Source organism: Phalacrocorax aristotelis, chromosome 1 (assembly GCF_949628215.1).
Source record: "Phalacrocorax aristotelis chromosome 1, bGulAri2.1, whole genome shotgun sequence".
In the NCBI taxonomy this organism is placed as follows: Eukaryota; Metazoa; Chordata; class Aves; order Suliformes; family Phalacrocoracidae; genus Phalacrocorax; species Phalacrocorax aristotelis.
This window is the reverse complement of record NC_134276.1, coordinates 174,861,323-174,882,138: the sequence shown is the minus strand read 5'-3', so window position 1 is coordinate 174,882,138 and position 20,816 is coordinate 174,861,323. Positions and strand designations below refer to the sequence as shown.

The 20,816-nt window shown below is 47.0% G+C and overlaps 2 protein-coding genes across 5 annotated transcripts in view; both read right to left on the bottom strand.

Annotated features, from left to right (window-relative positions):
• Window positions 1-2,074, bottom strand: part of PAWR (pro-apoptotic WT1 regulator) — an 80,073-nt gene extending 77,999 nt beyond the window's left edge. The window contains exons 1-2 of one of the 3 annotated variants that reach the window (XM_075080745.1): window positions 1,964-2,074; window positions 613-1,282 (exon numbers count right to left, since the gene is read on the bottom strand). In XM_075080745.1, the coding sequence (XP_074936846.1) occupies window positions 613-1,128 (516 nt within the window). In that variant the 5' untranslated portion in view covers window positions 1,129-1,282; window positions 1,964-2,074. Of the gene's footprint in view, window positions 1-612; window positions 1,283-1,483; window positions 1,708-1,963 lie in introns of those variants that run through there. The other 2 variants (XM_075080746.1, XM_075080744.1) reach the window with 2 other exon arrangements.
• A 14,927-nt stretch (window positions 2,075-17,001) lies between these two features.
• The window catches only part of PPP1R12A (protein phosphatase 1 regulatory subunit 12A), a 124,023-nt gene continuing 120,208 nt past the window's right edge, over window positions 17,002-20,816 (bottom strand). For both annotated transcript variants that reach the window (XM_075080743.1, XM_075080742.1), the window contains exon 25: window positions 17,002-19,153. In XM_075080743.1, the coding sequence (XP_074936844.1) occupies window positions 19,067-19,153 (87 nt within the window). In that variant the 3' untranslated portion in view covers window positions 17,002-19,066. The remainder of the gene's footprint in view (window positions 19,154-20,816) is intronic.

Below are 20,816 nucleotides of genomic sequence, written 5' to 3'. Positions count from 1 at the left end.
CTTAGTTATCATTCTTCTGAATTCCTCTAGGAGTATTATAAATCAATGCCAGATTTTTATACTAGTAGCAAACCACAGAGGACAGTGGTGTTGGCTGATAAAAATATCTTCCTCTGCCTTCAAAAAATGCTCTTTAAACCACTACATTTTTTCCAGTGCAAGAAATTCTTTTGGGTTCCAAACTGAATAATATTTACACCTGAACATCTATGCAGAGCGATAAATCAGTTTTCTTTCATTACTATTGTTTTGACCATACTTCAACAGGCACGTGTCTGGGTTTGATCTTCCAAAAGCACCAGAACTTACCCTCCACCAACAAGAAGACAGGTCGTGACAGGTCTGATTTATTTAGAATACGCGGCACGCTGTCTGTCTGGATGCCACACCGTAACGGCCACGGTGCATCCCTCCCACTGCGTGCAGGGCCTTCGTGCTTTTTCCACGCCGTGCAGGGAGAAGCCTTCACCATCGCAGCTAGCACGGGCGTGAAGCCCGGCCCAGGGCGAGGAGCGCTCTGGGGAGCGGCACTGGGCTGAGCCGCCCCCAACCCCCGGGCTGAGCCGCCCCCAACCCCCGGGCTGAGCCGCCCCCAACCCCCACCGGGCTCACCTCGGCGGCCGGGATGTTCACCACACCTGTCGACCTCCTCTTCTCCCTCAGCTTCCTCTTCTCGATCTGCCCCTTCCCCTTCCTGGCGCTGGGACCCGAGCTCTTCCCCTTGGCGGCCAGCTTCTCCTCGCCCTCGGGGGACCCCGCCGCGGCAGGGGAGGCGGAGGCGGGAGGGGGCTTGGCGGCCGGCTCGGCCCCCCGGCCCCCGGCCAGGCCCGGCGGTGGCTCCTTGGCGGGGGCGGCCCGGCCCAAGGCGGCGCTGGCGAGGCCGAGGCAGTTGGCGGCCCCGCCGACGGGGGGCGCCGGGCGGTCGGTCGGGGCGGCCGGGGCGCCGGGGGCCAGGTTGTTGTTCAGCTCGACGGAGGAGGCGCCCCCCGCGGGCCTGACATCCCCCCCGGTGGCCGCCCCCGGGGCCGGCGGAGCCTGCTTCGCTCGCATCTTCTCCCGCTTGGCTTTCCACTCCTCCAGAAAGTCCGTGGTGCTACCCCCGGCGCTGCGGTAGCCGCCGGTCGCCATGTTCCCGGCGGGCTGGACGCCGAGAGCGCCCCACCGGCACCTCCGCCGCCGCCCGCCCCGAGGCGGCTCTACTGCCGCCCGGAGAGGAGCGGTCCCGGCGGGGCGGGCGGGAGAGACGGGGGCGGGGAGAGCGCCTCGGAGGAGCACAAACACCCTGGAGAGAAACAAAAGGGGAGACGTGAGCCCTCCCGCAGCGCTGCCCGTCCCCGTCCCGCCGCACACACCCCCCCCGGCCCCCGGGGACGGGTCTCCATCACCGCCCGCCCTCACACGCCGGGCTCCCGCGGCTCGAACCGTGGTGCCGCCCCTCTACCCCTCACCGCGGGGCCGCCCAGGGGTACCCGCCGACGCCCACCCGCCTGCCGAGCGCCGTTCCTCGCCCCCGGGGCCGCCACCCGTGCCATCCCCCTGACGCCCGCTTGCCTGCCGGGGCACCGTGCTCCCGCGCGGGGCGGAGCGGAGCGGAGGCGGCCGGCGCTCACCGCTCACCTCCCGCCCGGCGGGGCCGCGGCTCAGGCGCTCCGCAGCGCCGGCGGCGCCAGGTGAGGGACACCGCCTCCCGCCCTCCCGGAAGGAGCGGCGCCGCCCCGAGGCTTCCCGAGCTCCCCATCCCTCCCCTTTCCCCACCGCGGCGCGGGCAGAGTTGAAGCCAGGGCGGAAACTGCCGAGATGGCCTCAACAATAGGGCAAGGGCGGGGAGGCCCCACCCGGACCGGCCCGGTGCGCTGCGCGCTGCGACCTGACCGCGCTGGCTGCCAGCCCGCAGCGGGGTCCCGCCGCCACCCGGCCACCTGCCCCAGGCAGCGCCGGCGCGGGAGGGGACACGGACACGGACCCCAGCGCACTCGGCGAGGGGGAACGCGGGCGGGAGAGGGCGAGGGGCGCCGCTGCTGCAGCCGCCTGAGGAGCGGGGCGGGACGCCGCAACCGCCGCCCGCCTCAGGCCGCGCTCCCCCTTCACCGGCAGCTTTAACGGGCGGCGGGCGGGGACTGCCGAAGCCCGGCCACGAGGGGCCGGAGGAGGCGGTCTGGTATGTGTGTGTCCTCCGCCCCAGGGCCGGCGGGGGGCTCCCCGCCCGGCGCGCCCCGCACCTGCCGTAGAGCCGGCGGTGAGGGGGGTGAGCAGCCCGCCGCGTCCCGCCTGTACCCCCGGCCTGGGGCCGCCTCACGGCGGGGCAGGTGCCCGGGGCCCAGCCCTAGGGCGGCGCGGCGCGGCTCCCCGGCACCGCCGGCGGCCCTCGCTAGCAGCGGGGCGGAAAGCCCTGTGTAAATGCCCGGCTTGGTCAAACTTCGCCTGTCCGGAGGGAAGCGCCGCGCGGGGGCCAGAAGCGCCGGTTTGGCCTGAAAACGCGGTGACGGCCGCTGCTCTCGCTTCGTCGTCGAAAGGGGTCGGTGCAGGTGGGAAGAGCCCGAAGTCACTCCCTGCCGCAGCGCGGTACCTTGCTCTGGTCCGCGGCCCCGTGGGCAGACCCGGGCGGCGAGTGGAGCGGGCTCCCGCGGGGGGTAAGGCTGGGAAAAAGCCCGCGTCTTCCTGATCTTACAAGAAACACGGATTCGAGGAGTTTGCGCCAGTCAGGCTGCAAAGGCTTGAAAGGTGTCCCGGTTGTAAATCATACAGCCTTCCGTGCGGGAGCCTGGCTGGGTTAAAGATGAGGAAAAAGGCATGTGCAGGGAATGTGATGGGAGTATCAGGGCAACAGTTTGTGTAGGTGATCAAATGGCAAAACCTGCACAGAAAACTCGGCTTTTTTTTTTTGTTTTCCTGAATTTACTGCGTCTCAATAGCACCCTGAAAATTGAACGTGGTATTTTTGGAAATCACTGCTTTCAATAGGTTTGCGGCTTGCTTCATCCTGCTTTATAAGGTGTGTGCTGAGGGACATGAAGGGGTGTATTGGTGCCACCTTTCCAGCAGGCTCAGGATAAGATGCAAGCTTATGTCCGAGGCCGAGGAAATCCATGTAGGCGGGGCTTACATAGCAGGGAGCACGTTTCCACCTTTTCATCACCTTTTTTCTCTCTTTCAGATTCAGCCTGAATTTGTCCGCCTGGTTAATAAAATTCATTAGGAGTTCAGAATATAAACTTTGCAAAAGTTTTTTGTTTCTTTTTACGGGAAAAAAAAAGAATATAGCTGCTACAATATAGATAAAAATATCTAGCAAAATGGGGCCCCAAATATCTGGCATGAGGCCGTCTGCACCCTACAGTATAAACAACAGGCGTAGTCCATGCAACAGCTTCTACCTTAGGTATGTCTCTACCCCGTTCTCTTCCACAGCAGTGGGCACTGTCTCACCCGTACCGACCTTCTCTGCCCTGCTGGTGATCATTCATTTACTTGGACTTTTCACTTAACTCATATCCGATTTCTGCTCTCATTTGGGTTTAGGGTGGGGGTTTTTTTGGTGCAGCAGTTTCTTTTGAAGGGGTGTGTAAATGTTTGTATATATGGAAGTTAAGGTATCGGGGTCCTTGGTGCAGACAAGACCTTCGCTTCCAGGCTAAGGGAAAATCCCCAAAAGAACAGGCTAGTTGTTCTGTGTTATGCTGGAAAGCTGTAAATAGGCAGAAAAGTAGATGATGAAAGCATAGTTCTGTACCAGCTCTACTCTTTAATACTCAGCAATGCAAAGTTAATGAAGTTGGTCATATTTCTATTAGCAGATCAAGTGCTTAACAAAAAGTTGACCTAACAAAAGCTTTGACTAAACACTCTCCTGAAAAACCATTCGTACCTGCACTCTTATCTGTAGAGTTTTTAAGTTAGAATACTACTCAATTGTATTTTTTGAAAACACAATTTAGAAAAAGGATCCTTTGTGTGAATTCTTGTCTTTCCCATTCTGTCATTTTTTTCCTTTTATACGATTAAGACCTTTTATTGAGAGAATCACAGAATGGTAAGGGCTGGACGGGACCTCTGGAGATCATCTTGTCCAACCCACCTGCTTAAAATCACATGACTGTGACAATACCAATATTTCGCCCCTCACTATTACACCCCATGAGCAGCACAGCTGGCCAAAAATGAGTAAGAGTGTCAGATTAGAAAGTCATTACTTACAGTATGTTGTGTATATGGAGAAATATAGCAGTGTATTTTAGTTCTTAGGACACCCCCAGGTCTCCCCAGCTGCTGCCTGGGCCCCTCTCTCTGTGCCAGTCCTTAGCAGCTAGCAATACTCAGGCGCACTCGCCCCGCTTCGCATCTTATCTGCCCACCTTTCTGATGTGTAGGAGGTGTGGGTGCCAGGCTTTAGCTGCATCTACCATTGCTTTGGAGTTGGTGTTTTTTTTGTGGTTGTTTTTTTTTTTCTCTAATCTTCTATAAAAAACATTGCGGGTTTTTTTTTTTAGTGCCAAAAAGGCTTTGTGTTCCTTACGGTCTGTTATATATTAACAGAAGTTATGTTGTGGTGAGTGAGGCTGGGCTTAAGTGCCCAATACAAAAATGCTGACTGTCAGATGTTTGCATCTCAATAAGGTTGTCTGTGCTGGAGAGCTTTCAGGGATAAAGTCCCAAATAGTTTAAGTATCACGCTGCATGTTTTCCTCTGCCACAACAGAGAACAGCTTGCAAACATTTTTAGAACAGCACTTTCCTCTTTTCTTACCAAAAAAATCTTCAGGATATTCTTAAGGCCTAGAAATACAATTCATTTGATTAGCTACGTTTTAAGCTGGCATAATGACAAGGGTCCCTAAGCCTTAAGATATTGGTTTTTATATATTCATTATTATGGAATGAGACTCTCCCCTAGAGGTAAAATTACCGCCAGGATGGGGTAGGATGATCTTGATCTCCTTTGCCAGGCAAAAAACAAACACTTCATTTTTAAAATTTAGAATAAAACCTATCATTTATTCTTAAAATCTTGAGGAAATTAAGTGCCTTTCAGGGTTGGGCACTTTAAAGTTGGTTCTTTTAGGAACCAGCTTAGTGAAGGCTTGCAAGCTGTTTAAGATTTTTGGAAGTTCTTCTAGAGAGTCAACCAAATCATCCAGCCTTATTAAGGTTCTGTGTACAAGTTTATCTGAGCCATAATCTTTTCTGAAGTGGCAGTTTTCAAGGGCTGAAAGATAAAATAGTGAACGCAATAACATATTATTGGCTGAGGAAATCAAGGACAACATTCAAATTCCTGTACAATGTCTGTTTGCTTGTTACCGTCAGGCTCCAAGCTTAGCAAACATTTGTTACATCCACTGGTGCTGGTGTCCTCTCCCCTGAAATAATCCCTCCCTCTCACACTCCTCGGCATCTCTGGAAGCTCTCCCCAAAGCCTCTATTGAGATTACTGTATTTGCCTACCTGTCTCTTAAACGCCCATACCCTTCCTTCCGCTCTGGACTTCACCCCACTCCTGCCTGCCTTACCTCAACTTCCATCAAACTCTTTTGCTTAGTGCACCTACCTACTGCTTCCCCTATCTGATCCCCTTTGAAGTCCATTCAGCCAGCATTCTTCATGTTTCTTCTCCCAGCACAAACTTTTTCAGTCACATACTTGTTCTACCTGCTTTGTGACTCTGGCTTTATTAAACTCACTCCAGTGCTGTCCCATTAAATCTTCTCTCTCTGCTGCTTTAAATTTCAACTGCTGAATAATCCCTACACTCATCACTGTACCCCAACTAACCTATCTACCTACTTCTTTCTGCACTATCCCACCATAAATGCTGTTGCTTAAAATTGCTATGACTCAGTGAAATCATAGAATAGAATCATTAAGGTTGGAAAAAACCTCTAAGATCACCAAATCCACCCACCCACCCAACACCACCACGTCTCCTAAACCATGCTCTGAAGTGCCATGTCTACATGTGGCAGGGATGCTGACTCCACCACCTCTGGCCAGCTGGTTCCAGTGCCTGACCACTCTTTCAGTAAATAAATTTTTCCTAATACCCAATCTAAACCTCCCCTGACATAGCTTGAGGCCATTTCCTCTCATTCCCTTGCTAGTGACCTGGGAGAAGAGACCAACACCTCACCTACAGGTAGCTGTAGGGAGCGATAAGGTCTCCCCTCAGCCACCTCTTCTCTAGGCTAAACAACCCCAGTTCCCTCAACTTTTCCTCATAAGACCTGCTCTCCAGATCCTTCACCAGTTTTGTTGCCCTTCTTTGTACACGCTCCAGCAAATTTCACTGCCATCTTGTAGAAATAGCCGTTCCTCTTTTTATTCATAAAATTTCAAAAACCTCTCTTTAAACCTTTTGCATTAAATCTCTTACTGTAACTCCCCTCTAACCTTCCTGTAAAATGCCCACTTATGCTCCATGACGTTTCTAATATCAAATCTCCCCCCAAAAGTAAAATCAAGCTCAAACATAGCACTACTATCCCTCCTGGCTCTTCCTTTTAACCTTTTCTTACTAATGCTTTCCAAGCCAAAGCTCAGCTGTCCTGCAGCAATACTCTATCTCCTCTCCAGCCACCTATGCTGCTTCAGACCACATGCAAAACCTACCCAAACATATTCGGCAAGTGTCTTCCTCCTTGCACTCTTTTTTGTTACTCCCAGGTATATTGCTAACAGAACATTTAATACATCTGTCAGGGTTTATCAAAAGAGTTTAAAAACTTGGGTGGCGCTCTGCAGCCTTGAACATTGGCCTCTTTCCCGTGACTTCAGAAGATTCATTTGTAGCGGATGCCAGGGAGGGCGTGAAGCTGTGAGTGGTAACATGAAGGTGGCTGTAGTCTCGTTTCTGGACAGTGAAGTGATGCTGTATTTTGTCTCTAACCAACTTCCTTCGTTTTAAGTATGTAGAGGGAGTTTTTATTTCTGTTTACATCTGTACTGTTTGCTTTTCAAATTCTCTCTTAATCTTCGGTTTATCTCTTCTTACCTACCAAATTCTGTTATCGCTCAGTCTTGGTTGTTTTTGCATTTTTGTCTAAATGCGGATAAACTGCTATCCCTCACCATTTAATACCACTTTCTGCTACTTCTCAGCTATGCACGTTATCTAAATCTGAGAGGCTTAGCCTATCATAATGGATTTTTATTTCGTTTTCTTCCAGGAATTAATTAAATTATTCTTTTTTCCCCCCCCTTACTGGAGCTTAGAGTCACAGTGCTAACCTTCTGGCAAGGTTTTCCTCTGTAAGGTTCTAACAATTAATTATACACTGCAGTCAGTGGTTTAACTAGATTACATTGTTATGACTTGCGCCTGGAAACTCACACAAATCTGACAGTCCCGCTTTTACTGAAATACCAATTTTATCCTATTTGCTGTGCTACTGAATTGGATGCTTAAAACTTTTTTTCCTAGTGCTAGGGCCCGATTTGAAAACTTGCACGTCAATACCACAGAGCTTTGTGAAATAGCTGGATTTATCAAGAGGTATTAGCATTCAAGATCAATCCTAGAGTCCATCGTCTAGTCTGGCTTCCCCATGTGTTTTACTGTTCTTTAACTCTGCCATCATTTGACAAAAAATAACTGTGGTTTCTCTGCACTAGCTTGGTTTGACAGACAAACTAGTATCATTTCTTGCAGCAAAGTTCATTCACCTAGCTGATGGAGGGGTGCAGCATGAATAGCAAAAAACCAAACTTACTTACAGAAAGAAGTTTGCTTGATTTTTCAAGTATTTCGTCTTGTAGTATGAGGAATTAATGCCGAGAGTGCCGTCTGTCTCCAGCCGGCAGTTGTTGGATAGGAATGATGGTGGGGCTGGGAACGGATTCAGTATCTGTGCAGCCTACTCCAAAGGCGTGATGAGAATGTTTTCTGCCACAGTTCACAGCCTCACTCTGTAAGATGGTCTGTTCCTGCTTCTCGTGTACTGCACTGTATGAGGGTACAAACCGATGACTCCGCTTATCTTACTGCTGCTTGCTATTTGTGACGAAGTTCAGTCAGCATAGCTTTGGAACAGTTTACTGAGCAACCGTGCTACCTCTTTTTTTCTGTCCACGCAGGTACTCTCTAGGGCCAGATGTGAACAGTGAATGGGGTAAGTATGCCCTAGACCAACCTGTTGAGGAGTAGGGATGAAAAACAGGCGTGGAGTCAAAATGTGACACAGTGAGGTATAAGAAGGCAGAGAAAAACCAATGCTGACAAGCCTCACATTGCTTGGGAGAGAAGGGAGGAAAGGGTGGATGCTATCAGGCAGGCTATAAATATGCCTGAGGGCCAGTTTGCAAAAGCACAGATGCAAATCCCTTGATGGCAAATCAGTAGGGCCAGGATATGATCCCCGTTCAAAAGAAGCACTTGAAGGAGACAGTTTTTCCATTATGGCCCTTGCTTTGGTGTTCACTGTGGAGGAACCTAGAGAGCATCTCGCAGTGGGGGTCTTCATTCTGGAGGATCCATTGAAATTAGAGTATTAGAAAGAAACAGAACAAATTGAGAAAGTGAAAAACAACAAATTGCCAAACTGAGTGGCAGTGGTAAAGCAGCAGATGGAATTCAGCGTAGGTAAATGTCAAGTGACTTACGCTAGGGAAAATTTTCCAAGGTAACGAGCTACCTAGGCATACCTGAGCAGCACTGAGTCTGTCAAACTAGAACGCTCCTGCAGAATGCCCACGCTGCCTCACAGTAAGAATGCCAGGGAGTGTAATGCAGAAGAATTGGATTTGTCCGTAGCTGCCTCATTAGTCCAGCCTCCACACTGGCCCTTTTGGGAATGGCCTGATTTCTGACAGGGGTGCCTCTGGTATCTTTGTATTCCTCTGGGAGAGAGCGAGCTCATGTAGTATTCCAGACATAAGCTGGCCTTGGGTGTTTTCTGTGGCGTGTCTTGGTGCCACATTGTCTTCTGGACTCCTGAACTCTCGGGGATACCCTAAGTGGGCAGCCGGGCTGCCACCGTCTTCACTAGTGGGGGAGCCGCCAGGTTACCAAGCTGTCGTGCCACCTACAGTATCGTCTATCACCTTGGTAATGAAGAGCTGACCATACATATCCATAAGACAGAAATAATATTGTTGGTTTAAGCTACCCTTAAGTTAACCTTAATTTATCTGAATAACCCTACCTTTGTTGGTTTTTATATTTGATACGTTTCCAGCACCTACAGAGCCTACTCATTCTTAAAGACAGCATCCTCTGACCACACTCACCTCTACACAGCTAACTCTCATTACAGTTTAAAACATTGTTAAACACGTTTTCGTCCACACCAAAGACAATTTGGTTCCTGCCTTTCTGTATCTCCAAATGTAAGCATGCAACGAATAATTAGAAACCAAATCCAGTGGTTACTGACTCACTGTCAGTTGGTGTCTTGTTGGTACTGGTAACAATTCGTAACTCTTCAGGGCTTTTTTTTTTATTAACAGCCCTCTAGCACTTATAAATTATTTGTATGTTTTGAAGGACCAATACAAAGTCAGTAAAAATGAATCAGGTCTCTGCAGTGGAACAGGCTGCCCAGAGAGGTTGTGGAGTCTCCATCCCTAGAGACATTAAAAACCCACCTGGACACGTTCCTGTGCCCCCTGCTCTGGGTGTCCCTGCTCAAGCAGTGGGGTTGGACAAGATGATCTCCAGAGGTTCCTTCCAACCCCTACCATTCTGTGTTTCTGTGATTCTCATTGTATACCTCTTGGTTAAACCGTTGAACCCACATCCTTTTGATCTAACCTCATGCAGGTGACGAGCTGCAGCAGTAGAAAAGTGCAGCTGGCGCAAGACTATGTCCCCAAAGACTCATAGTTAGGGCTGACGGATCTCCTGAGAGAGCTGACTGAGAAACTTGGCCTTCGCTGAAATGCAGTAGGTGATGCATGCAGAATTTAGCATGATGGCTTTTTACAACGCTTTGTTTGAGTCATCCGTTCATTTGGCCTTTTTTTTTTTCCTCCTGCCCCACAGTGTGTTTCAGATGGCGGACCATAACGAAGTTGCCTTGTAAAAGGAATCAGGCAGATATTTCAGGAATTTAGTACTGGTTATTAGTAGCAATCATCTGGAAGTGTCCAAAACAAACACAAACAGCCATCGATCACTGGCTGTGACATATCAGTGAGTGTAAGCAGAGGAGGGGAAAGCACTTAGAAGAGTTCAGAGTCAGCGTTTATGAAACCAAACAGACTACAAAGGGAGAGAATAGCTTAAAGAACATAAAAAATAAAATATACTTCCTATTGTTCAAACTATGTTGATATTTTATATTAGGGAACTTACTTCAACACTACATGGCCACGCTGTAAGCATCTAGGATGAAAGCTTGGGACTGAACTTTTGTGTGAACAATTGGAACAAAATCCATGTGCCTATATTGTAATGATTTTATATAAACATGGACAATGCTTAAAAATGAATGCTGTGTTTTGCTCATTATATACATTATTTGCTGCTTCAAGGTGAAAACTGCCAGGTATGGAAGATGACATGCTTTAAATACATATTAAAAAGATGTTTTAAGTTTTAAAAGTTACTTGAAAGAGGACAAGCTGCATACTTTGGACTTTGCATACAAGCCAATGCTCAGTTTATATTATTTATTCCCAAATTAGGCATTAAGATCCAAGAGGCCTCGCCTTCTGTATTCGCTTTATTCTTGGACACTCAAAAAGGGGCGAAAGGAAACTAATTAAGAAATAGTGAATGGCTGTTTGCCTGCAAACCCCTTGATGGGTTGAAAACAAAGGAAGAAGTGTAAGACCTTTCACCACGAAACTGGTTAGGGAGAAGGAGGAAAACGGGAAAGAAGCCTCTGGAGAACAGTGCTGATTCCTGAGGAGGGGAATAAGTGGATTAAGTGGGAACAGGTGACTTGTAGAGCGTGCTTAGTTTATGGTAATACCACTCCCTTGGATTAGAGAGAAATGAGAGTAGATGGGAACTCAGTGGCTGGGTAGAGACATTCCTACTGAGTAAAGATCAGATTATCAGTGAAAAAAAGATCCAGTGGTCAGGAAAAGATTAATGACATCTTTCAAACCATTAGGGATGCGTGCTTCTGGGGAGCTCGGGATAATGGGGAGCGGGATGCAAGTGACAGAGGTCAGGGGGAGCACGCAAAGCGTGGAGGCTGCTGAGTTGCGGAGAAAGGAATTGCGGACACTGGAGAAGTCAACAGAAGATACAACTGCAGAGGGAGTAGCTCAGATGACCAGTGGTTAGGTCTGAAGGAGGAGTGGAACAGGAGAGAGAAGCAGCACATGGGTAGAAAACACAAGAAGCAAGCAGAAGGATGGGAGATGGTCTAAGGGGGCAGAAATAGGCAGCAAGTACTAGAAGGACTGCATGAGGAGCGCAGGGAACTGACGGTCCAGGGAGGGTCTTGGTGATCCGCGTGGCACACAGGAGTGACTGAGAAGACTGAAAGCTGAGATGAGCAGGAGACAGAGGAGAGCCTGTTCTCTACAGCGGTTGCGGCATGTTGGAAAGCTTGTAGTGACTTGTTAGTAAAATATGAAGGTAGTTCTTGCACTCAGTGTTGCAATTCCGAGTGCCACTCCCCAGACACACATGGGGAAATTCAGAGAGTGCTCAAGGTCCCAGCGGAAGCAGCTTCTGGGGCCCTTTGGTTATTGCGGCTATCACCCTGAATAACTGGGAATGCAATTAGACCTCAAAGCCCTCTCTTGCACAGAAAAGAATTACGTATGGTGGCTTGGGCAGAACCCTGTCCATGCGAAGCTGAGGAGAAAGGGCTGAGGAGACTGGAGGAGGATGTGAGAGCACGCTCTGTGCTGCACATGCTTGCCGGGCAGCGAACGGGGAGGAGAGATTGAAGGGGGCAAAAAGGACTACGAGGACCTCTGTACAGAGTGCTCTGGTTACAAAGCAAAGCAACATGCTTATATAGTGATCATATGGAAAGGGAGTTGAGTAAGAAGGAATTAACCAGTGTTTTGGCATTTCAGCCAAGCTCAGTGCTGCAATGAACTGCTGGCTTGACAACTTTTGATATGGAGGATGAGGTTTTTTGCATTTCCTCCCTTTCGGCTGTAGCAGAGCCATCCTGCAGTTCTTGATGTTTCTCCTAGTCTGTAAGTCTCTTCATGCAGTACGGCAGCGCTCACTGGGCAGCAGGGCCCTGTCTGTGCCTCCCAACAGATGTGTTCCCCAACAGGCCGGCCCTGGCCCTCCGTGGGTCTCTGCCTCCCGACGGGGTGGGTTTGAGCTCACCAGCCAAGCCCAGGGCACTCTGCCATTCCCAGGGTGTTAAATCGTGCGTCTCCTTTTGCAGGCTTTCAGTATAAAGCACTTAAAAGGAGTCCTTGCTGTGTTCAGACTAGGCACATCCCTTGTGTCTGAATTAATTTGTGATGGCTCTTCCCTGCCACGCTTCCTCTCTCACGCTAGACCTGACTTAATTTACAGCCCAGGCAGAATTTCCTCGCGTCGCTGTCGTTTGAGCCATTCCTACGTACTCTTGTCGGGGGGAAAAAAGTAAAAAAAGGGGCAAAGAGACGAAACGTGGGCCGGGTCTCGGAGGCCGTGCCTTGCCGCCGGGGTCCGAGCTGTGCGGCGCGGCGGCAGCCAGACCCGCGGGGAGCCCGGGAAGACCCTGGCGGGACCCCGGGATGAGGGCGGGAAGAGCCCCGAGGAGCCAGGGATAAGCCCAGCGGGAGCCCGGGCGAAGCAAAGCCGTCTGGTGCCACCTCCCGGCTCCTTCCCCGCCTCGGCCCCTCCACAGCCGCAGAGCCCTGGTGCTGGGCGGGAACCGGTGCAGGAGCGTTAGCACTTCAGTCCCCGAGGGGCACCGCTTCCGCCTCCCCCCGCCCCGTATCACTGGAAATAGATCGGCTCCTTTTTTATGCAGGGGTCTAAAGCAGCGTGATAGAAGCCCGTAGTGACAGCTCGCTTATTTTCATAGACCCCCGGCATTTTATGCAAAGAGAGCTGAGGAGGAGTTACTGGGCAATTTAGTTAACATAATGCAGCAGCTATAGCAGTGGATTACGGGGGGGGGAAAGAACTTAGTGTGATTTGCTGCTTTTCACACAGCTGAAAAGAGAGGTGAGCCGTTAACAGTTGTAGACTCATGCCCACGGTATCATCAGTTGACGTAAATGTGGATCTTTATTTTTAAACAAACTAACTTTTTCGTTAAATCTTCCTTCTGGGCACAGTGACTAGTCTGTGTAGCTAGATGTGTTATTTTGTGTAAATTTTGTGTAAATGTGTATTTTGTACCAGCTGACATAATGAAGTCATGCTCTTTTCTGTGGAAGACTTGGGGTGCAGGGCTGGGTAACTGCTCACAGAGAGCAGTAGCTCTATTTTAGCTGTCATGTAGCAACTCCCTCAGACCAGGCCTGTCCTTTTTTGATGCAGAGACATATCATTAAAATGGGGTTATATGATAAAGACACGAATGAGGGCAATGGGGCTGTAAATTTTCTTAGTTTTCTTTTTGTGGGGGGATGAAGGGGCAGGGGGAGGCGCAGCAGCCAGCTGTGCCGGGCTCCCACCGGAGGCGGTGAGGGCAGACAGGATGCACAGGATGGTGGGATCTGCAGCAGCTTCTCCCTGCGCAGAGGGCTAACCTACTAGCAAAACCACAAGTGGTTTGCTAAAAGAGAAAATCAGCCAAGTGAGTCTCTGCTCAAATCGTGGAATCACAGAATCACTAAGGTTGGAAAAGACCGCTAGGATCATCAAGCCCAACCGTCAAAGAACTCTGTAGTGGAACAGGTGGAGCACAGAAAGACAGTACCAAGGAAATAAAGAAGTTCTTCTCACCCACCTCCCACCATGATATTTTTTTTTCTCCAGCAACTAAAACAAAGGGAAAAGACCACACTGGAAGACGAATTGTGCTGTCTTGGCTAACTACTTCTACTAAGCTTTAATAGATTTGCAAAACAGACATGTAGAACCCAAGTAAGAAGGGTGAAATAATTAGAGTTGGAATGTGGGGCTTTTGTCCCTGCTGTGATTATCCCTGAGTCAGATCAGAAACATTAGACATCTAACAGGTGATGTTTTTAGAGGAAAAAATGAATAGTTCCTCCTTTCTCTAAAAGCTACATACTTTCCCTATCTAATCAGTAGTACAAAATGGGGAGGTGCTGATACAAGCAAGAATAGCCAATGACTTCATCAGTGTGGCAGCAGCTCTCCCTTTAAAGTGTGAGCAATTCATTGTGAGTTTCAGAGGTTTTGTGGTTTTTTTAAATTCTGCCATCTATGCAGGAACCTGCAGCCACCTTTAGGACTGTTCCAGCCTTACTTTAAATCCCTGCCCAGGCACAGCACAACACTACTTACCATTACTCTCTAAACAAACCCCAACTTGCTGCTCTTACAATCAAAAAAACGTGAAGCAAATAACTCTAGTCACCAGCATTTCTTACCCTTGTTGTTAGCGGCTTTGACCTAAGAACTCGAGGAATCTCAATCACCATAGCTAAAGGTTAACATTGTGCACAGACACCACGAAGAGCGAGAACTTCTGGAAAACTTACGTGAATTGTTTCTTCTGTCCCCCACCAGACATACTGGCTATTCCTACGTGGGAAATACAGCAATTTCCCAGAGGTGACCAGCAAAGCTGCAATAAAACTAGCCTGAGATTCAAAGCAGGTGGGAAAGCGACTCCCCTGCAACACAGTTAGTTGTTCCTCCACTCGTTGAAAATAGGCTCCACAAAAAATTCTGTAATGTTTGGGTATGGCTGTGGAGTGTTTCTTTTTTTAAACCGTACATTATGTAGTGAATTTGTGTTGTGTTTTGCTGTGACAGTTCTCCAGATTGTAGCTGGAAATCAAATTTCATCTATAAAATGTTAACGTCTCAGTTGCACAATTCAAGTGTCAAACCTACCCACTGCCCACACCGCCTCATGTCAGGTTAGAGAAGCTAAAGCTACCACTAAAGGGGAAAAGTAGCTTGCCGTGTAACTAAAACTGCAGCCACCTACACCTTCCACACTGGACAGGCTTGAGGCCACAGCTGCCACGAGCCCCACGGAGGCCCAGCTGGAGCTCCTGGGACCCGTGGCTGCAGAGCATTGCAGCATGGCAGATTTGGCCATCTCTGTGTACGCTCCTGCCACGATACCACGAGCAACCCGATAGAGACAAACGGGTGCACGTTCCCTTCGGGAGGAGCTGGTGTGCTACACAGGCGGGTAAAGACCTCAAGACGCCCATAAAGAAGCTGTGGAGTTCCCAGCTGTGGAGAGTCAAGCCGCTGCCAGGATCACCCAGATCAAGTGAGAGCCAGTGTAATGATTTTTTCATCATTGCAACTTTGTTTAACAAGAAATTAACACCTCCTGAGCAGCAGTAAAAGCCAGTAGCAAGGCATAATTCATACTGTTGCTAACTTTGGACAGTTTTTCTCTGTTCAGGAGTTTGGGTGAGATGGAGCCCCGACTTCTGACCAGTTTTGTTCTGATATGTCCCCTATCCTTCTCCATGTCAACTGTTCATTTTCTGACACGGTGTTGCCCTCCCACGTCCGGCATCGTGGCATACTTCCTCCTCGCCACCTGCTCTTTGTGTAAATTTTCTCTCTACGGTTATACGGCTGGTTTGGCATTGAGCCATACCTTGACTATAAACCTCACGGTTAAGTCAGCTAGCAGGGGTAGGAACCACCTCACGTGGAACCCACCTATGTATGATAAAGGTTCAGGAAATCATTAAAATTTCTCCTTTGACACACATATCCTAAAGCAGATACCTTCCCCCAAAGCATGCTTTTTTCTATTCTATAGGATGACACATAAATAGTTCCTTTCTAAAAAAGAAATGAGAGGACTCTTGTTCTATGACAACACATTCACTCCTAAAAGACCACCAAATGGACAGTGGCTGAGCAGGTAAGACTCACACCCATTAGTTTAATGTTCACCTGAGCACAAACCAAAGTCAAGCATGGAAGGCATTTCTAAAGGAGAGAAATGCCAAGACACACACGCACGTTTTGTACTTGGTGCTGAGCAAACAAATGCACCAACCTACAGAGCATGAATTATAACCGCTCTTTTTTGGAATCTGGCATGGAAATAGCGGAAGTCCGAAAATGGTATGTAGTAGCAATTGGGGAGATCCAGAGGGAGATGAGGTGGGGCAAAAATGAAGTTCCAGCTAATGAAGTTCCAGCTCCAGAGTCTTTTCTTCTAGGTAACTGCGACTGTCTAGAGCCATTAAGGTCAGGCAGTCCTTACATGGCCACGCCGCCTCCACCCTCCCCGCACTCTGCTGCCGCGGCTGCTTTCCCACTCCGCTCTCTGGGCTATGGCTTCCTTCACAGCTGGGGCTGGTTCTGGGCATGCCCTTTGCCTCTTAGCTCTCCAGCACTAGCTACTTCCGTGCCTCCATGGGTATCTGATGTTAATTTTGGGACATCGAGATCCCCTTCCACACTGTGACAAGTCCCCTAAAATCTAAGCTGCTGTTTTGAATTACCATTTAAGCCACTCGTCGCTTAAGGAAGCTTGCCAGTCAGCAGTCAGGAATAATAGACATCTCCTATGCAAACTGTCTCCCAAATAATAAAACAGTCCTCCACCACCCATTTTCTCTCTGTGGCAGCTGGATTTTCTGGGTATGTGTTTGATGTGCAAGACAATCAGGGCAGTAAGACGGTGACACAAGTTTAGCAATTGCTTTGTGAGATTCGGTTAATACCACATAAGAAATGGTTCTCAGATTCTGCACACAGACAGGTTTATGTAAAATATATAAACATTTGTCCAGGTTGTTACAGATTGCATAAATATGGCATTTTTACTGATGCATTTACAGATGTGCATGTACAACGATGTGCAAATAATCACAATTTGATTACAATCTTTGAAAGGTACTTGAACTTTGCATCCAAGTAACACAATGAAGAAAAATGCCCACCGAAGAATTTAAATAGCAAACTTATAACATGGTTTAAATTTGTAACAAATTTCAATGTCTTCTCAGTAAAACTTTCACACATTTAAAATAGTTTGTATTCATTTTATTTGTATATGTCAAAATACATTTTTTTTTCCAAAATAGTGGGTTTTGCAACTAGTTTCATGCAGATACAAGGTCTGCTCAGTACTACCAATAAAATCAATATAGCACAGTAGCCATTCATTTTTTAGATATAAAGAATAAATAACCTAAATATAAAACACTAAAATATTAGAAACATGTATTTAATCATTCACAGGCACCCAAACTTTACCAAGTATAATCCAGAATATGCCTAACTGTCTTGTAACAGAACTCAATACGTTGCAGCCATTCAATTCTTTATTTTACGTTAGCGTAAGACAATGGAAGTCCCTATGGTTCAGACCCACCTCTCATACAGATCAATTACAATACGGTATCTCAAACTATCCGTGTACCTTTAAAATCAAGAATCCTGAGCTTGGTAGTAAGAGCATAACCTTACATCTTCAAAAAACCAATCAAGAGAGAGAGGACATCACGTCTTCCTTACCAAAACATAGCCCACCCCCGTAAAACTAACCCCCGCCCCCCAAGTAGGCAGTAGAACACAATGACCTTTTTAAATGAAGGGGTACAAATTCACATTTAATATAGTATACAATATAATCATTAATACAATAGCTACTACAAGCTTTTACAATGTACAATTTGTTTTAATGGCTGATCCGTTCAGTGGTTTTAGGCAATAAGCTATGTGCCACCAGGATGTCGTATTTTGAATGGTTTAGTGAAAATATAAAAGCTGTTTCTAACAAAAGCGATCTTCACTTAAGTAACTTTTTTTATTTTTAAAGGCCACTGAAATGTATAAAATGGTCTGACACGACGGTGTTATCAAATCGGATGCCTTCTCGCATGGCAACAACAGTGCATATAAACGGTAATGTGAGTGTAATGGGTTATGGTTTTCAAATGATTTAGTACATTACTTTGGCTAGCACAACAGTTTTGGACAGCACTCAGATAAATACAGGTATGTGAAATGTAGTGAAGCAGTTATATTTATGCAATTTTTTATTATGGTGAACACTATCAAATGAAAAAAAAATGGGAGGAAAAGATAATAATAAAGTATTTTATATAGTTTAGACCTTTTGTAAAGATAGGGCTCCATACAATGTACAATGTCTAAATTCTTTATACCATAAAAATTAATGAACTTTGTTAAACACACTATTCTGGAGTAGCCTAATTTGCATTAACAGCCATTTGCAATAGGGAAATATATTCAAGCATGCCACGTGGTGGTCTGAAAAATCAAACCAGTACACATTTATATATACAGCATCACTCAGTACCTGCTCAAATGAATGTGACGGTTACAGGATCTAACATCTTTCACTACAAACGTCTTTTTTTTTTTTTAAAGTGACCGATAAAGGCAGAAAACAGGACTCTTAAAATATTTCTAGTTTCAACTGACTTTTAAAGCATTTTGTATAGGAAATAAATGCATATTGCACAAACAGTGAAAGCAAATGTTCCACCAAACATCTCTGTTCCAGGTGGTTGGACAATACAACTCTAGGTAGCTACACAAATAGGTAATTTAAAAGGGTGTGTGGTCTCTGCAAATGGTAAAGCTGTGAAAACACTGTACAAGAAAATCTGGTACATGAATAATTAGAAGGGGGGAAAAAAAATCCAAACTTAAGATTTAAAGAAGAACTGAGCATAGAAAAAAACTGGGAATTGTGGCACAACAAAAACATCATTGAGTAACTGTCTTCTGTGAGAGCTGAAAGCTTTTGATGATGTAAAAGTGTTTATGTACAACTAAGGCTTACTGGTTAAATATCTGAGGCGTATCTGGCCTTGAACACTTTCCTTATTATGCTGTAGCTGTAAACAAGATTTCTCAGTCATTTCATCTTCTCAGCAGCTGCATTTTAACACAAACAATGATCTTGATACAAAAACACACACAGGTAAGAGGGCGTTTGGCAGGATATCTGAAAATGACAGTCTCCAAGGGATCTTCCCACACTTCCAGTGACTGCCATACTATGGTCCACTGGAGTTACTAGCGATGTGCAATACCGTTATTTGCTGCTGGAGTCAACCTTTATTTGGAAAGTTTGCTTATAACTCTGATCAAGGCCCCATTTTCATCTTTTAGCCTCTGGTTGTCTGCCTTCAGGTCTGGTAGCATCTATGAAAAATGAAACATGATTGTTATTTGCTATTATAACCCAAGTAAAAGCAGCGAGACAAGACAAGTGCTGGGGATAAAAACCTTTACTCAGCTTAAGCATCTTGGCAGCTCTCCCCCTTCACATCAGCAGTTCAGAAAAATCTCACCTTTTAGCATGACACAGTTAAGAGTTACAGATTAGGAGTTTTAATTTGCTTGGATTAGATGCACCAGATCTCGGAGGTGCAGGTGACAAGCTTTAACAAAAGCATTTAGAGTAGCGTGAGGAAAGTAATGAAATGCTTCAAATTTCAGTGCAAAACAAACACACAAAAAAAGCTAATTATCAACAACTGAAAGAGGCTTGTCTCTACTGCACTTGCATAGTTTCAAAAAAACATGCTGCGGCTAAGCATATCTACCACTGTGCTCCTGGATGATTTCATCCCGATCAGATACAGTGTGATTCAGCTCGTTAGCTCATAGCATTAATCTTCCTACCACTTCCGAACTCATGTTGAAGCACACATCCTATAATTTGAGATCATATCCCTGAATAGCTTGGTTCACACGAGATCAGATCATTGGAAGAGATCACTGCAACACCAGGCTGCATACTCAGGCATACAAGTTAGGAGATGGCAAGTTAAGGTTGCCACAGGAGATGGGTGACACACGAGCACAAAAGCTGGAGGGCAGAAGCCAAGTGAGGTGAGAGTTGGACAGGATCAGACAGGAAAGGAGGACGAGTCAGTGCACAGAGGTTTCTACTGGGAGAATACAACTTGTCAGAGAAACCAGGAGTAAGCTCAGCAGTTCTCCATATCTACGTTCACACACTGATAACAAACCACATATAATACTCGTGGCTAAATTACGTGTATGGTCTCTACTAGCAGCAGGTTTACACAGGACGTAACAGCCTATTCCTGCAGAGCAGTTATTCAGTAGCCTCGGGTGCCAGTGCATGCAAGAGATCTGTCCAGCTGGTGACCTATGTAACAACTGCTATGTAATTTTTCGTGATGAAATTTCCTTGCTGCTGGTTTTGGTTTTGTGTTGGTTTTTTTTTTTTTCATTTTATTCAAACAAAATTATACTTTCAACCCCATGATATTCAGAAAGAACTGAGAAGTTTAAAAATGCAGGGTTAATTAACTGTGCATTACACCAGAGGCGTCATTTACCCATTTCCTCCACAGGAGTCCTGCCCACACTCAGTTCACCAAACAGCAGACTCCCTCACCGAGTGAGACATGATGGTGCACTGGAGATGACTGAGGTTATAGGACCTCTAGTTTATTTACCTGGCAATATCAGAGTATGCGAAACGAAGACAACAGGAGATCGTAAGAGGAAAAAAGGTGGTCTCCACAGTTAGAGAAAGTAAAAAATCATTCCGCTAACCTGGATTCCAACTAAGCTCCACAATGGAGCTTAGCACAAGCCACCTAAATCGAGCTCTTTGTGGAGTCACAGGGAAGATCCCATTACAGTCAAGCGAGAACTGTGCTCTGATCAGTAAGTGCTGTAAAATGCTGAGTACTTTCAAAAACCACGTCAAGGTGTTTGAAATCGGGCAACACAAGTAATGATTTGGCAGTTTTCAAGTATGACCTCAGTTAAGTTTGCTAAGCTGTGAAAACCAACTACTGCTGCCTGAGGTGGATGTGCTGGGGTC